Raw genomic sequence first — 18,499 nt, 5'->3', positions numbered from 1 at the left:
ATCATAGCTCTCATGTAGGCACCATGAAAGGAAATATAATTAACAAAAAATAAGCTATTGATCTGTTTTTTGAAGTGTTCCATCTAAAACAGTCTCACAAAAAGTTTTACTTTAATATACACAAACACATGTGAAGATGGAGTATGTATATAATAAATAAATCATGTAATATGATAAAATATTAGCTCATACGCTACCCTTAATACCAAGCCTCAGAAAACTTACTTTTCAAGGTGAACAGTAATCAGAGGGGCACAGAGGTTAGTAGAAGGCTTTGCTAAGCCCAGTGTCACAATGGACTCATGTAATCGATTCACCGTTTCAACTTCACCTCGCATGGCTGCAGCATTAAGGATGTGGAAAAAGCCCATGCCTGTTGTATCTTGGATAGGAATATTCTTCTCTTTCATCTCCTTTAGAATGTTAATAGCATCTACAATGAAACAACAACACAAAAGACCCTTAGGTAATTTCATGTAGGGAAAACAAACTGCTATTAAAACAGCATTTCAAACCCAGCAGGAATGTAAATTCTGGTGTATAATGCCGATTTCAAGTTAATTACTACTTGCATTTCTAAACGAGACTACAATTATAAATCCACAATAGCATGGCTTTATCATTCACTGCAACTTTGACTACAAATTATAGATAGGAACTGTGTGCCCACTTTGCACCACATAACCCTGTACAGTCTGCCCTATAGCTGCAAGATCCCACTAAATGGATGCTTTTATCGTTCAATGCTAACATCTGCTAAATCACACCATTGTTTCTTTAGCAGATGGCTTGTCACGAGGCCAGATAATAAAGATGTGTTTACACTGAATATACAGCCAGACTAATGGTCTGATACCGATAGGGCCTGTTTGCTGTGTCGATACTAATTAGCCAAGGAGAGCCAATGAAAGCTTTCTAACAGACTGCATGTTAAAACATTAGGTTCATTAAGCTTCATTAGGAAGGCAGAAACAAACATTTTGGTATATGGAATAAATGCATTTTTATAATGTTCTTAATTATTGCACAGGCAAAATGTTTTGACCACTTTACATAAAAGCAATAAAAGCAGCCTAATGTTTTAAAAGAGCTTTGCAGATCACAAATGTACCACAGAAAATAATGCTACTCAGAAAATTTAGCTATACTTCTTCACTGTAGAGGTGACCAGGATCTAATTTACTGTCACTTGGAAGGGGGAAGGATTTTGAATATAATTCTAATAAGTGGTCAAGTGAAATTTCAATGAAATCATCTGATGAGGAAAAAAAGGTATAATTTTACATTAACAAAGAAAATAGCCATAATGTAAGATTAAAAACTGAAAGACTGAGTTATGTTGGCTAGACTCTGCAGCCCGTCTTTAAAACAATTGGCAATATCCTGTAGGTTATAATAATCAGTTTAGGAACTTCCTACATTATTAGACATGAAGTCCATATAATTTACAGCAAAGACCTAGGAATCCAGTTTGGGTATCAAATGCAATAAACTCATTAAAAGCCAAAATTACAAATCAATCTATCACACAGACTTTAAACTGTAATGTAAATAAAATATAAATGAATACCGACATTAAAAAAATATTAAAATACTTCATAAAACAAGTTACTGGATTTTTACTGCAGTGTTTGGACCCTTACAAGAAGGTTATGTTTATAGGTTCTATGTTCAGCCTTCAGACCTTCTTAAGCAAAAACAAAGCCATTAGTCTAGGCACATACGCAATTTGTGCCATAAGTCATGATCTTCAAACTCAATCCAAACAGCAATGCTAATAAAAACTAGCTGCAGAAATGCAAAAAGCACTGAGCTGTGCAAATGTAAATGACAAGCTTGCCAATCCATTAAAACTAATGGCCTGTACTGTCCAAGCATCTCTGGTTGAATTCACATGCAAATTTGTATGCAAAATGTTCAAGCACTTTGCAGGACATGATATACCATTAATATCAACTCACATTTTTAGTCCACTGGCAAGATACCTTTATTATACAGCAGAAACTTATACTGAAAGCAAATGGCTTACCTTCTAGTCTGCCATGCTTTCCTAAGACTTTCACCAAGGCTAAGTACTTGTTTGCGTCAAGAGCAACAGATGAATCTTTACGGAAGCTACAAAATTAGAACATATTAAAAACTGTATTAATAGAAGTTCAGTTTTTTAATGTATATAGAATGAAGGGTTATTCTTAAATAGATATTTAAAAAAGCAACAAAGGTATGGAATTAGTTACACAGAAGTTAGATTAAAATATTTCAGAGAGAATCTGACAGTCAAAGTTTGCCATTGAAGTACATTTCTTCTCTTTAAAAAAGGATATTAGACAGCAAAGAAACTTTTCAGAGAGTTTAAAAAAGGGATGTCTTTATCAATTTGACAGTAGGGAAGAACAAGGCACACCTTTCCCATATTTAAGACAGAAACTTCTTCCTGCAAACACCCCATCTGAGTATTACAGTACAAATAGCACTGAACATAAAGTCATCCACCTTCTGTAGCCCCTTCAATTTCTACTATTCATAATATTGTTTCTTTAATTTAGTCACTTTCCCAAGAGTATTGAAGAAGGAAGGGAAGAAGGTGCTTTTTAAGGCACTTGTTGGCACCTTTGAAGCACTACTATAAAACTCAGAATCTTACTTGCTAAAATCTCATGATGAGATATTTACATAAAAAAAACAGTATGGAAAGAGTTACTACATACACACAATAGCAAGTTTCTCAACGCTAACAAGTGAGCCATTTTGTGTCTCTCTCAACACTGATAGAGCTCCCTCCACATTATGGATACCTGACTTGAATTCCACTGTAAAATCCAAGTAAATTTTAGCAAGGGAAGGGGGAGAATCAAAAGTATGCAAAAGCTATATATAACTATCATGATTCACTGTAATATTAAAATTGAATTTTAATTTTTTGGGGAGTGAGGAGAGAAAGGGACAAGAAAGGAGGATGCTCTGTAAGACAATTTGCTCCCAGACAAACCATGCGTAACACATTTTAGCTGGGAGCTAATTTTCACAACCAAGATATAATCTCTGAAAATGGAGGTTTAAAAAGGAAATGTTTGCTGACAGGTCTTAAAATATAATGTCACTTACAAGCATTGCTATTCTGATGCAATATAAATGTAGTTATATTACTATTTTTCAAAAACAAACCTGAATTTAAAGGCTAAATGCTGTTGACAAAAACAATCATTTGCTTATTTAAGATAATACATCACACACACACTTTCAAAAGTGTGATAATCTGAGAAGGACTGCTTGTTTTAACAAAAATTCTTGATCTTTCTTAAGAATTATACACATGGGGGAAAACTAATTAAAATGTATGAAGGGGTTAATATTCAACCTACTTAATTCAACAAGGTCTGTGTATCAGCATAAATCTCTGTGACATGTTTCAGTGCCGGTGTACTTACACTTCTTCTTTCAGGTTCATTGCATCTTCTACATTATCATGTCGACAGCACAAATATATCAAGGCTGCATAGCCACCAACAACCATGTCCGGTTCGTATTTGGCTTTCACTTCAAGGGCTTTTTGCATATTCTAAAAAAGGAGGAACAGAGCAAAGATGTGAACCACAGAAAAAGTCAATACGACATTATGAATGCTAGGGTTCAATATGTAGCTGTATGAATAGCTTTAGTGTTTTAATATAAAAAAAACATGTTCGTGAAACAAAGTTGGTATTGCTTTAACTAATTTTTATAATAAAAATTATTTAAAAAAATAAATTCACCTGTTCCCAAAATGTTTCAGTTCAACTTAACTGAAAGGTGTATTTTAGGCGTTAGTTTACCTGTTTTAATTGCAGTGTCTAAATGTTTTATTATGGACTGATTTTTGTTGTCACACATACCACTACAAACATGATTTATTATGGAATATGGACTAATATTTATGTACAATGACATGCTTTAATTTTATCAGGCACCAAAATCCTAAACATAAAATTGAAAAAACTTTGTAAGACAAGAAACCAGTTCATAATCTAATCAACAAACAGGCTGCTTCAGCATTTGCCATAATCTTTTAAAATATGTATTTTACATTGCTGTTTATACAATTTAATGGGTGCCATATTAAAGCCCATGAATTATCAGACTATTCTTATAGTCTCAGGTACAGCATTATAACAGTCATTTGAGAAACAGAATCTCTCCAAAGGCTGTATTGATACGGAATACTATGCTATAATCTTAAACACAGTTATGGCCCTTTGTAAAACCATGGGTATATGACAAAATCATACTGAACAAGAAATTGGACAAAAGTCTGATGATATCCCACAAATTGCAGACCCACTAAAATGAATATGAGCTACAGCTGGACGCTCGCCGAATGAAGGCAAGAGCCTCTTTATCTCAGAAAGAGCTTTCCTCCAGCAGGAAAATGGAATTTCAATCCCTGCATTAACAACCTAGTAATATTTGACTTGCAAATGATTACTGCATGTATCAGTTGCTTGACAATCTAGATACAAGAGACCGGAGCCATGGCTTGAAAGGACATTTGGCATGTATGATAAATCTATCACAGCTGTTACTATCATTCACTTTGCAGATTATCGTAAACAAACTTCAGCAATCCCAAAACATGTCATTCAAGGTGTGGCTGAAATTAGTTACCCTTTTTCTTTAATTGCTTTTTTGGACTTGTTTGATTTATAAGCATCAAACCTTGAAACCTCAAGCACTGCGCTTGTCCTTGCTTAACTACATCTATCCATAATACAGTCATCTACATTCCTTTTGAATATAGCTCAGCATTTGCAATTATCTCTGCCTTGCTCAAGTTACCTCTTCTGCACAGAGAGCAACTATAAGCTGTTTTAGGACATTTCCAATAGGTTGCTTTTCAGCTTTTAGCTTTTCCAGTTTCTCCTCCAAAACAGACACTTCAAGTTCAGTGTTCTAAAAACAGGTGATAAAGAGAAAACAAAAGTTAAAAAAAAAATTAATAGGTCACTTTGCCAAAGGAAGATGAAACGTGTTCACTCCTAATTCAAAAGAAAAATGTGTAACAATTAAGAATGTTGTAGCTAATTAAGAAGTTGATGCTAGTTAAAACTTGAGACAATGGCATAATAAAAACTGAAGCCATGGGAGCTTTGAAGTCTAACATTTTTACAGTGTGGAAACATCTGCTTCTCTCAGGTTCATTTCTTTAGTGATAGAAGTAGAGAGAAGAGGCCTGTTTCTTTACCTCTCTGATCTAGGCACACTGAAGATTAAAAAAGACTTGATGCCACACAACCACCACCATACTGGATATATACTCCTGTCATTCAAGGAGCTCAGAATGCATAAGCCTCACACCACCACTATGAGCTGAATTTTACAAGTGGGGAAACTGAGGCATGGAACCTAAGTGAATTGCCACGCTCAACCAGCAAGTCTGAGGAAGAACCTACATATTCTGACTCCCAATCTTGTGTATTAATTACTAGACTGTGCTTCCTTCTGCATGGCCCCCAAACTCCTCCCAAACAGGAATACTTTTAGTTGTAGACTATACAACTATATCGCTGAGAACTAGTTAATACCTTCATGAATTATCCAAAAAAAAAAAAAAAAAAGATTACTATGCCACAAAGAAATCCAACTATTAGTTAATTTACTTACTTTTGGAACGTCTGCTACTGACAACTTTTCTGTATCAGTCAATACAATTATATCCTAAAATTTATTAAGACATAAAAATATCAGTAAATAAAAAGAACAAACTATATGAATAAAATGAGTTTAAGATGCTAAAAATGTTGTGGCAACTACAACAGCTTTTTTTCTAGTCTTATTAGATTTATTAAAAGGAAAAGACTGATTCTTTAAAATACTTTCATCAAATGTAGCTCTTCACAAATACTCTAAAATAAAATTGGGTTTCAAGAGCAAAGAAGATTTAGGGAAAGGATGAAGTGTTTAGACAGTTAATCAAATACATCTATTTTGGCAAGATTATATTCCTGGAACACACACCATATATATTTTATATTTTAAAGAAATAAAATAATTACTATATAACCACAGACCTTAATTAATTCAGGAACATGACAGGCGTTCAGCAGGTTGCGAATGCCTCTGTAGATATTTGTAGGGATTACTACATTCTGTATCAAGGGAAAATACAGGGGGGGAAAATTACATGAGTTTTGAAACACAACCAAACTGAAATTTGTCTAACAGAAATTATCTCAGACATAATTTAAGTCTCCAGCTCTTGCATGTCATTGAGAAGTGGTCTGGTTGTACTTAAAAGCAGCAATTTCAAATCTAATAGATACATGTCAGGCAGGACAGGCATTATGTAGCAAAAAATGAAATGGTACCATCTTCTTCAGCTGATGGAAGTATTGTCTCAAATGCTCCTCCTTGGCCTGTACCTCTGAGTCACTCATGCTGTCAATCAAGTTATAAAGAAAATAGCCAACAGCTTCTGTGGAAAAAAACAAGAGAAAGCATTCCACTAAAATTACTGAGACTGTCATGTTATCAAGATTAATTTATAAGAAATCATTTTGGTGTGAGATGTCACCCTGATGAGAGGCTCTGAAATGGCAACAATGATCACTGAGGCATAGAGATTATGTGGTTTGGGAGCACATATCTAACTGGTGAGTGAAAGGAATATTAATTATTTTCAGACCCAGTGACAGCTTTTCAGTACAGAATCTTACTTCAATCTATTCTTTCCACCACTGTGTGACAGAAGTGGTACTGCCCAAGGCCTTCCCCCCCCTTTCCTATCCAATACCCCAAATAGTTGACACAAATATTTTGTCATTGCTCAAAAGAAAAAATGGCTTCCTAAAGCTTTGCATATTTTATTCAGTATCTTTTACACATTTTTTTATATTAAAATGCTTTTTATAGCCAGCTAGTGGAACATAAACACAGAGTAAAGAATATTAAATGATTTTAACAAGTAGATCCAATAATCCTGTGAAGAGCTGCCTATTAGCCAATGAAAATCAAGATTAACAAAGATGGCTTCGCTAACAGCACTAATTTTTTTATGCATTCAAGCATAAAAATGTATATGGCCTTGTATTCAAGACTCAAGAAGGAGCTAGGACTTTCCAAAAGGTTCGGTTTCCTGTACGAAACTTGTACTCAGAAAAATAGGAATTAAAACAAAAAATAGACAATGTATTTATCTAGATTAAATGAAAACAGAATAAGTGTGTTCCAAAATAATGTATTTGGATTGATATGTACCATTTTCTTTTATAAAATTAGAAAAGGTTATCAAAATGAACATTAGTTGGAAAAGATTCTACTTAAACATTTTCACTATATGAATAGTATTGACAGACTGATTTATTTGAAATCTCTATTTTGCTTTAAAAACTGCTCATTTTTCTAAATATGAAATGTATTTTTAATTAAAAAAAGTAATGAAAGATCACACTGGATCTCATAAAATATGCTGTGATTATCAGGATAAAGATTTTACCCAACATGTTTTCAAATTTCACTTTCAACAAGAAGCAATCAATGTTTACTGTTGTAATCCCTCAAGCCCATCATTACACAGAAGAACGGATTTGTGGATAAGTTACAATCATAGAAATTGAAACTCTACCAGTTGGTCCTGGAGGCGTCTGGCAATAGCGTCCATCCTTGTACAACAGTTCAGTTATCTGGTAAGACAGAATAATCGTACATTGCAGTCAACAGCAGTAAGCAAATAGTATCTGAAATTGAATTCTCCAAATAATAAAGTACCTCTCCACTAAGATATTATTCTATACCACATCACAGTAATTCACTAGGAAAAAATAAGATACAAGGAAGTTGGTTTTTTTTTTTTTTTGGTAAATAATAGGTTTTTCTTTAAAAAAAATATATTGCAAACTGAAATGTTTTCTGAAGTATGGCAATTAGACTCTATTCTATTCTGTTTATGTATCATCCTAGAAAGTAAGTGATCATAAATAAGACATTGCTTACAGCAATCATTAACCAATGTCACTTCTGGAGTTGTTAAAATTATGTTCCAATTTGCTGAAAAGCCTGAAACTGGCCTATAGAGCTTTTATTTTCTTACAGTTTGAAACAAGTGAAGCTGTGCAGAAAAAGTTATATGTCCCATAATGTTAATTTGAAAATGTCTACAATTTAGATGTTCCACATCAGTTGCAACCTTGGTTGAAAATGAGTAAATTCATTTTTAATGACACCTCATACATACACAGAAAGCACCAACAAAAACATGTAGTTCTTTAGTCTTAAATATAAGTGTATAAAGACGAACCAATTTGACATTGGTCCAATTGGTCTTATAAAAATGAAGGAATAGCTAATATTTATTTTAGAAAAGGTATTCTCCCTACATTCTTTCTCTCCCCAAACAGATATGATAAATGCTCACCCTAAATACAAAAAAACCTTTAAAACAACATCTTTGTTTTTTCTTAATACAAAGATACAGCCATTACATAAAGTCCTGATTTCATTTTCTCTCAAGTATGTCAGTGTTCTACATTTGGGCTTTTTCTACCATGATGGTAGTATCAAAGCTAAATCAAACGGATGAGAAAGATATTTACGTTGTTACCTAAATACTGAGGGAACAAAGCTCTATTTTAAGTAATGGAAAATGGGGTGGGGGGGAACACCACGCATCTTCACTTACTAATAGAAAGAAACAAACAAAGCCAGACACCTGTCGTGCTCTGGGATGCCTACATCACATTCAGTTCCACCAAGAAAACACAATGTGGACAGTTAAACTACAGCTTCCCTCGCCCCCCTTTCTTACTCGTACTTGGAAATATATCAGAAAAGTCACAAGAACATACAGCCCACTGCTCCTGAAATCAAATCCCAGAATGGCATGAGAGCAACGGATGAGAGGAAATAACAAAAAGAGTGACTGTTACAATGTTCAATTTTTTTAAAAAAGTAAGAAGTCTTGTAAATTGAGATTCCTTGGAGGCGCAACCTTTGTTCATTATAATGATATTTTTCAATTTCAATACTTGACTTCTGAATTGCAATTTTTTTCTTAAGGCATCCAATTTTAGAAAAAAATCTATCTGCTTGTAAATCTAGCAAACAACTTCAGCTCAGCTACGGTCACAAAAGAAACTGCATCCTCTCTTTCTCAGTTGTGGGAAAGACCTGCAGCAGCTCAGGTTACAGCCTCATGCTTGTGACATCACTATTTGATATCTCCAAAGATCTTGCCCGGCTCCTCCAGCAATGGGAGGGAATTTCCTGTGTGATATTCTTGATAGTTCAAATGTAAAAAAGCAAACAAAACAAAAAACCCCAACACACCAAAAACTTCCATTTGAAAAAATTTATGACTTTCCTTCCACATTAGAAAGAGGCAATGAAGCACAAGAACAACCTACTTTTGCTTCACAGTTCTTGTTTATATTAGCTGACTTAAACCCAAATAAATGACATTCTAAGTTACAATTTCGACTTTGTCCTCAATTTTCCTCATAGGCAGATTGAAGCACACAAGATTATCATGAAAACATGCCATGATCCATTCAATACTTCAGCGTGGCACAATGAAACAAGTACAGGATAGTAGCTTTAAAAACAAAACTAAGTAAACTCCTGAAAGCAAGGTGCTGAACTCAACATAGTGAAAGCTTCTTACTCACAGCTCTATTAATGCATCTCAGTCCTGATCTAACAGCGACTTCACTATCCAGTACTCTGCAGATATTACCAAATGTGTTACATTGTGGGGTGGTATGTAACGTGGACCACACTTGGGAGGACAAGATGATCACAGTGATTTCTGTTTGTGACTTGAACTGGGTGACTGCCTTCATCTGGAATTTCTTTGCTTTTGTTCATTTACATCAGATCCTCCATATTACTACAACATAGTAGTAACAGTGCAATTTTTTTCACCGTAAGCTTTGTTTTTAAGTCCTAGCAAACATTTGAAGGGAACGGAGTCATAGGAATTGGCTCCTGAATCTACATAAAATTGTATTAGGTTTAGTGACTGTATAAGCAATACAAAAGTTGTTATACTTGTTATACTGAGAATTCATAGTAGTATCATGTATAAAACTAAATAAAGTGGCACTAACACATCAGTTTTTTCTTCAATATGCCTACCATACAAACCTAATACTACTACTATGCATGACCAGATTAAGTGTCGTAATTTCTTAATGACAAATGTCATGATCAGAAGTTACTGTCAGGGCTGCCTGTTACCAGCAGCTGAACTCAAATTCACAGTAGTACATTTTAAACATGTAGTGGTTAGAGATTTTGTTTCTGAATGCATTCCAAATAGTTCTATTTATAATTTCAGCGTTACCATCTTCACTTACCTTGCTCCAAAGATCTATATCGTTAGACCTGAAGAGGGCAGCAGAGGATAAAAAATTAAACAGCAGTAAGATAATTTTTGAGTTTATTATTTTTTTAAAAAGCAAAAAGAGTATTACCACTAACAAGCACCCAGTGTCTGCGCACAGTAAATATTCATCTTACTCTGGGTTATTTTCAGACTTTTTTTAAAATTTACATAAGATATTATCTTTTCACATAACAGATATACATTTTACATAAATATTTCTGTTTCTGACATGCATATTCATTTGTTTGCCATGTCGTTTAAAACTGACTCACTATACATACAGTTACCATTAAGACTAGAGTGAGATTTACAAGTTTATTATTCTATCAGGTGATAACAGTACTGATATTTTGTACATCAATCTATTCAGTATTTCATTCACATCAATTTCAGGCAAACAGAATAGGAGGTCACATTTCATGCAGTTGCATGTGGAATTAACTACAGCAAAGTCCAGAGAGTCAAACACTAAAACTAGATTTTAAAAAGGGGTGAATAATTTTTGTGAACAACATTTGTAATTATACATGCGAAAAAGGAAGTAATCAAATCTCATGCTCCAGTTGTAAATCTGATTATACGCAGATTGCAAAAAAAGAGTTCTCTCCCTTCCCACAAATAGCATGGTATAATTGCATTATGGGGGGTGGGGGGGGGGGGCATTTTTTCCTTTGCAGCATCAGGTATTGACACGGGCCAAAAATGGGAGCAGGTTGCCAGACTGCAAATCAGTTATTCAAACTGGTATAGCAAACCCTAAGTTCCTATGTTTTATAAAACATAAAAACACTACGTAGAAAGTAGAGCTCAAAACACACACCACCAACACTGCATCAAAACTATCAGACATCACAACAGCAATAATTTTGATAAGCCCAAAGAGCAAAGGTGTAACCTGTATTTTACACTCTTTTACCCCCCGTAAAAAGATATCATGCTCTCAGCCTAAATAGGAATATGGAAACGATTATAAAGCATTCAGAAAAATTCATGGTGGTTTGTTTTTTTAAGCACATTCAACTTGTATTTCACTTAGACTGACAGTGGCACAAAAAGGTTAAATTAAAAATGAGTCAAACACAAGTTTAGAGAAAACAAAATGCTGTCTCTGAGCTTTAGTGAGCTTTCTAGACTAATAATTGATCTACCATGTCACTTCATAGTGATATCAACCAACTGATATTATCAGATCACTTAACTCTCTACCCCAATATAACGCTGTCTCGGAAGCCAAAAAAAATCTTACCGCATTACAGGTGAAACTGCGTTATATCTAACTTGCTTTGATCCGCTGGAGTGCACAGCCCCGCCCCCCCGGAGCACTGCTTTACCGCGTTATTAATTATATATACAAAATAATGTCCAGGCTAATCATTTGGGGGTTCTTTTACATAAAATCTACTATGTATCCGGGGGGAGGTCCGTGGGGGGGTGGTAGAGTTGTATGAAGATTCTAGCCCTAAAATCTACTTATGTAAAGATTCAAATTGAACATTTAGTTCCAAAGTCTTTTGTGGGGTGCAGGACTCGAAATCAGCACACTGATGCCAGGTTGCTGATCTGGAATTTCTTCATCAGAGTTTGCTAGATTCTCAACTTTCATAAAAAAATTCTAGTCATGACAGTCGCAAACAAAACCTTGAATACATGAATTGAGTGTAAATGGCATAGCAATGTCTGTCCCAATTTGGAGACACCCTGAAACAATACTCTCCATTGTGAACTGCCCCATACATCTCAATGGGTAGTGAACTGAGTTGTCCAAAAATAATTTAAATGTCAACACCGATAACTGTTTCATGGCTGACAGAATTATTACGAAGATCTGAACAATCTGCTTATGGCTCATTTTGGTGCTAAGAGTGGATGGTGCCTAGAAGATACCATCCCCAGCCGCCAATCTGACCCTTGGACCCAAAAGCCCAGAAGGGAAGAACAGAAGGGGCATCTGAAGAACTCCAAGGGGAATAAATCACACAGTGCTCCACTCTCTCACCCAACCAGCCTAGGCTCTCTCAGAACAGGCAAGGGAGAGCAGTCTGCTCTAGTTTCCAGGCTGTAGTGGCTTCTACTCCTCACTCTGCTGTAGGCTGTCCACAGGCTCAGGCAGACACCACTACAGCAGTTACTCAGTTCATGTTTTCAAGCTTTTCTACCCAATTGGGTTTTTTTAATGTAAAACTGAAATTCCAATATATTCACATTACTCTGGGAGCAGAGGTCCAGGGCACGTACCTATTGTGCATCTGCCTTAATCCAGCCCCACTCGTGATTATCCCAAGCCCCACTGAGGTGGAGACTGAGGAGCCTAGCAGAACACATTTTAGGGTATTTTGAACATCTGCAGTCTACTGTGAGCAGTCTCATATTGGCATTCCACATGGGCAGACGGCAGAAAGTTCCACCACTATTTTCATCCCCACCAGGGGGCAAACTTGGATTTGATTGTGTATCAATACTTGCAGATAACAAGTACATGGCTTTTAAAGTAGAAATTTATCAACTAATATATCTAAATTGGAGGATATTGTAGCAGACTTAGCAGGAACAGTAATATACCATTATTTTATCTAGAGCTTTTAATGAATTCACCATTCGGGAGCATATGCAATTCTAACAAAGAAAATAATTTTGTAAGAAATGCATGCAACCCTGATGGCTTAAAGTTTTGTCTTGACTAGGAAGAATGGTACAGCTTAGCCAAACCTCACCTAACATGTGCTAGTTAAGCCCAAAATAAACTCTACTTTTTCCTGGTGGAGACAGAGGGTAACATCTTGTAGCTCAATTTGGCTGGTTGGGTTGTAGCCTGGAACATAACCAGCTGATATTTGGAACTTTCTACAGTTTTCACAACTTTCTTTGCCCGGTGCTGACTGTCTGCTCCCACCCTCTCCTTAAGTCTCTTCACCTCAGTTTTACTACATATCTTCACCTCTTTTCCCCTGCTCCATCCACTGGTTCCCCTTCACTTGGCTTGGTTAGGAGGGGATAAGCTAAATGGAAGCAAAGCCTTCTCAACACCACCCCTAAAAAAGTGGAACATGACGTTTGCTACTATCAGATTGTTCATTGTGCTTGTGTGTTCTATCCTTTCCCCCACCCTGTCTTGTCTTTTTAGCCTGTAAGCTCTTCACAGCGGGAACCATCTACTACTTTTTGTACAATACATAGTACAATGGGATCCCATTCTTGGTTGGGCTTTAAGCACTACCATAATAAACACAATTAAATGTATTAAAAATCAAGCTGGAGACGTTACCATGTACCTCTACCAGGAAAAAAGGTAAACAACAGGTCAGGTTTACCTAACGTGCTGGCTAAGCCTGACCTAAACATGACATTTCCTAATCATGAAAAAGACTCAGCGAATAGCAATGTGCTGTCACAAGAGACAAGCTTTGGACTCTGGAACACCTGGTGTCCTCTGAGTCTCCCAAAGTCTATCATTGATAGTCTCTGGTAATTGATTATGGAAAACTTCTGAAATTTTAGTACCAGTTGCTTGCCACTTACAGTCAAACAGCTAAGTGCAGTATTTGCCATACAATATGAATATCTGTTTGGTGGTGAAGGTGGGATTCATGTTATACAGGAGAGTGCTGGTGAGTAGTGAGGACGTCGTTGAGGAAATGGTTGTAGGTGACAACCTTGGCTCAAGTGATCATGAGCTAATTCAGTTTAAACTAAATGGAAAGACTAACAGAATTAAATTGGAGACTAAGGTTTACAATTTCAAAAGGGCTAACTTTAATAAACTAAGGAGACTGGTTAGAGAAGTGGATTGGACTAACATATTTAGGGATCTAAAGGCAGAAGGCGCCTGGGAGTATTTCAAGTTGAAGTTGCAGGAGCTGTCGAAGGTGTGTATCCCGAGAAAGGGAAAACGGTTTGTAGGCAGGAGATTTAGACCGAGCTGGATGAGCAAGCATCTCAGAGGGGTCATTAAGAAAAAACAGAAAGCGTACAGGGAGTGGAGGGGGGGGGGGGGGCGGAAATCAGCAAAGAAACCTACCTTATTGAGGTCAGAGCATGTAGAGATGGAGTGAGAAAAGCCAAAAGCCGAGTAGAGTTGGACCTTGCAAGGGGAATTAAAACCAATAGTAAGAGCTTTTATAGCCATATAAATAGGAAGAAAACAAAGAAAGAAGAAGTGGGACCACTTAAGACTGTAGATGGAGTGGAGATTAAGGATAATCAGGCATGGCACAATATCTAAATGAATATTTTGCATCGGTATTTAATGAGGCTAATGAAATGCTAAGGAATAGTGGAAGCGAGACGGATGGGAATAAAGGAGTGGGGATTGACATTACCGTATCCGAGGTAGAAGTCAAACTCTAACAGCTTAATGGGACTAAATCAGGCGGACCGGATGATCTTCATCCGAGAATATCAAAAGAACTGGCGCAGGAAATTGCAAGCCCGTTAGCGATAATTTTTAATGAATCCGTAAACTCGGGGGTGGTACCGTTTGACTGGAGAATAGCTAATGTGGTTCCTATTTTCAAGAAGGGGAAAAAAAGTGACCCGGGTAACTGGAGGCCTGTTAGTCTAACATCTGTAATATGCAAGGTCTTGGAAAAAATTTGGAAGGAGAAAGTAGTTAAGGACCTTGAGGTCAATGCCAATTGGGACAAATTACAACACGGTTTTACAAAAGGTAGATCGTGCCAAACCAACCTGATCTCCTTCTCTGAGAAAGTAACAGATTTTTTAGATAAAGGAAATGCGGTGGATCTAATATACCTTGATCTCAGTAAAGCGTTTGATACGGTACCGCATGAGGAATTATTGGTTAAATTGGAAAAGATGGGGGATCGATATGAAAATCCATAGGAGGATAAGGAACTGGTTAAAGGGGAGACTGCAGCGGGTCGCACTAAAAGGTGAACTGTCAGGTTGGAGGGAGGTTACCAGTATTGGGTCCGATTTTATTTAATCTATTCATTACTGACCTCGGAACCGAATGTAGGAGTGGGCTAACAACGTTTGCGGATGACACAAAGTTGGGAGGTATTGCCAATTCGGAGAAGGATCGGGATATCCTGCAGGGAGATTTGGATGACCTTGTAAACTGGAGTAATAGTAAGAAGATGAAATTTAATAGTGAGAAGTGTAAGGTTATGTATTTAGGGATAACTAACAAGAATTTTAGTTATAAGCTGGGGACGCATCAGTTGGAAGTAACGGAAGAGAAGGACCTCAGAGTCCTGGTTGATCGCAGGATGACTATGAGTCGGCCGTGAAAAAAGCTAATGCGGTCTTGGGATGCATTAGGCGAGGTATTTCTAGTAGGGATAAGGAGGTGCTGGTTCCGTTATACAAGGCACTGGTGAGACCTCATTTGGAGTACTGTGTGCAGTTCTGGTCTCCCATGTTTAAAAAGGATGAAATCAAACCGGAACGGGTACAGAGAAGGGCCACTAGGATGATCCGAGGAATGGAAAATCTGCCGTATGAAAGGAGACTCGAGGAGCTCGGTTTGTTTACATTAACCAAAAGAAGGCTGAGGGGGGATATGATTGCTCTCTTTAAATATATCAGAGGAATAAATACCAGGGAGGGAGAGGAATTATTTCTGCTCAGTACTAATGTGGACACGAGAACGAATGGATATAAACTGGCTGTCGGGAAGTTTAGGCTTGAAATTAGACGAAGGTTTCTAACCATCAGAGGGGTGAAGTTTTGGAACAGCCTTCTGAGGGAAACAGTGGGGGCGAAAGACCTCTCTGGCTTTAAGATTAAGCTTGATAAGTTTATGGAGGGGATGGCTTGATGGGATTTTAGTCAATAGGTCAATAACAATGGTCAATGATGGGATATTAAAAGTTACTACAGAGAACTTTTCCAGGCGGTCTGGCTAGAGAATCTTGCCCGCATGCTCGGGGATCAGCTGATCGCCATATTTGGGGTCGGGAAGGAATTTTCCTCCAGGGTAGACTGGCAGAGGCCCTGGAGGTTTTTCGCCTTCCTCCGCAGCATGGGGCAGGGGTCGCTTGCTGGAGGATTCTCAGCGACTTGAAGTCTTTAAATAATGATTTGGGGAGTTCAACAGCTAAGTCAAGGGAGAGAATTCTTCCAGGAGTGGGTGGGTCAGGTTTTGTGGCCTGCATCATGCGGGAGATCAAAACTAGATGATCATAATGGTCCCTTCTGATCTTAGCGTCTATGAGTTAAACAGTGGCCCAAAATCAACCTAAGGGCAAAAACCTTATCGTTTTAACTAATAGGTTATGTTTGAACGCCTTCTCAAAAGTTGAATATCTTCTAATGTAACAAACTTTAAAACACTCAATGTTCTGAACATGAATACTGAAAACAGTATTCATGTTCAGAATCTCCACTCTCTTTTTCCGCCCAAGAAGCTCCACCTTCAATGAGGAGAATAGTGCCCCTTGGCAAAGACACCTGTGAGGTGAGGAAGGCTGCATGCAGTCAGATGCTAGAGACCCCTTTTACAAAAAAGGACTACAATCATAGAATCATAAACTTTAAGGTCAGAAGAGACCATTATGATCGTTTAGTCAGACCTCCTGCACAACGCAGGCCAAAGAATCTCACCCACCCACTCCTGTATCAAACCCCTAACCTATGTCTGAGCTACTGAAGTCCTCAAATCCTGGTTTAAAGATGTATGGATGCAGGTAATAAATTATGGCAGTATGCCACAGCATGAACTACCTTCACTACTATGGACTGAACTGCCAGTGTTCAGGAGGTACGTGAACCTCCAGGGCACAGAAAGCTTTCAGATGTGCTTAACTAGCTGTCCTTGTCACTGCTTCAACAATTATTTCTTTAAGTGGTACTGTTTTGCTTTAAAAAAAAAAAAAAAAAAAAAAACTCTTATCACAAGCCTTAGTACAATTCTGTGAGATTATACTTCTAGCCATACTCTTAGTGTATTTTGTTTCCAAATATTATTTAAAAAACGTCCTAAAGTATCTGGACACCAAAAATATTTTGAAGCCATTAGAGAGATACTGGGACCAAGTGGCACAGTTGATTAACTGTCAGCTAGATATTAGGGAACTGGTTAATTGCCAGGGGCCACAAGGGATAAGGCTTTGAGGAGAGCAAAAACTAAAATGCAGCTAGCCCGGATTGGTTATGCCAGGAACCCCCCCTCTTCCGATGGATTGTACTATTAATGTGACCCACTTCCCCATGATGCTAGCTCTTGACCAAGGAATCAGAAGGTCAGGATGGAATTGGGGAAGGAAGTAAAAGCAACTAAGAAGTATAACTTGTAGTTGAGATAAATGGATAGGAAAAGTGAGTCACTTGCTTGGAGATGGGCTCGCCTCATGTTTAGCATAGGGAACAGACTGGCAAGAGGGACCTTAAGTTAGGCTGAAAGCTCTTCAGGATAATCACTGTGTTTTACTGTATGTTTGTACAGAATCTAGCACAAGGAAGCTCCCAGTCCTGAATGAGGCCATAGGTGCTACTGTAAATATAATTCTAGTTCTCTGAGGAAGGTGGAGCTTCTTGGGTAAAAAGAAAGGAGGTTCTGAAAACAAATACTGTCTTCAGTGTAACTTTTAAAATTTGTTACATTAGATATTCAAGTTTTGAGAAGGAGTTCAAATTTGGCTAACGTCATAATGTTGTCCACATCAATAGCATTCCACACATTTTTCCCCAAGAGCAGCAGTCCAGGACCGGGAGACCCCCAGGACTAGCACAGCAGAATAGTGATGGTGTTTCATTTGTGTATGGGGCACTTTAGTAGAACCTACCTAGCTCACATCAGTGCTTGTAAGTCTTCACTAAATAAGCTCTGATATTACCAATTTTAAAGTACGGAAGAACCCCATTTATTTGGGCCTCCACTATCCAGCTCTCCACATTAACTGAATCACCAGGACTCCAGGGCCAAAAGCCAGCGATCTCTCCTGTGGCCACTAGATGGCACTGCAGCATTGAACTTTCCCATTCTCCGGATAATCCGGATTTTTAATGATCTGATCTGGCCCCAGTCCCAATTAGATCAGATAAACAAGGTTCTGCTGTAATTTATTGGGATCATCATTTACACAGCACTTTACATAACACAAATTAAGACAAAATTTCTGACCCAAAAAGCTTACAAATGGACAGATATTGGAGAACAATTAAAATAAAGGATAAGGTAATACT

The 18,499-nt window shown here is 37.3% G+C and overlaps 1 protein-coding gene across 1 annotated transcript in view; it reads right to left on the bottom strand.

Moving 5' to 3' along the window:
* LRPPRC (leucine rich pentatricopeptide repeat containing) overlaps window positions 1–18,499 on the bottom strand; it is a 171,348-nt gene that overhangs the window by 102,290 nt on the left and 50,559 nt on the right. The window contains exons 15-23 of the mRNA XM_054021384.1: window positions 10,326–10,353; window positions 7,598–7,655; window positions 6,342–6,448; window positions 6,045–6,122; window positions 5,638–5,691; window positions 4,813–4,926; window positions 3,429–3,559; window positions 2,030–2,115; window positions 226–433 (exon numbers count right to left, since the gene is read on the bottom strand). Of these exons, the coding sequence (XP_053877359.1) occupies window positions 226–433; window positions 2,030–2,115; window positions 3,429–3,559; window positions 4,813–4,926; window positions 5,638–5,691; window positions 6,045–6,122; window positions 6,342–6,448; window positions 7,598–7,655; window positions 10,326–10,353 (864 nt within the window). The remainder of the gene's footprint in view (window positions 1–225; window positions 434–2,029; window positions 2,116–3,428; window positions 3,560–4,812; window positions 4,927–5,637; window positions 5,692–6,044; window positions 6,123–6,341; window positions 6,449–7,597; window positions 7,656–10,325; window positions 10,354–18,499) is intronic.

Source organism: Malaclemys terrapin, chromosome 3, assembly GCF_027887155.1.
Source record: "Malaclemys terrapin pileata isolate rMalTer1 chromosome 3, rMalTer1.hap1, whole genome shotgun sequence".
Classification (NCBI taxonomy): Eukaryota; Metazoa; Chordata; order Testudines; family Emydidae; genus Malaclemys; species Malaclemys terrapin.
The sequence above is the reverse complement of the archived record's forward strand: the minus strand, read 5'-3'. Positions and strand labels throughout refer to the sequence as shown.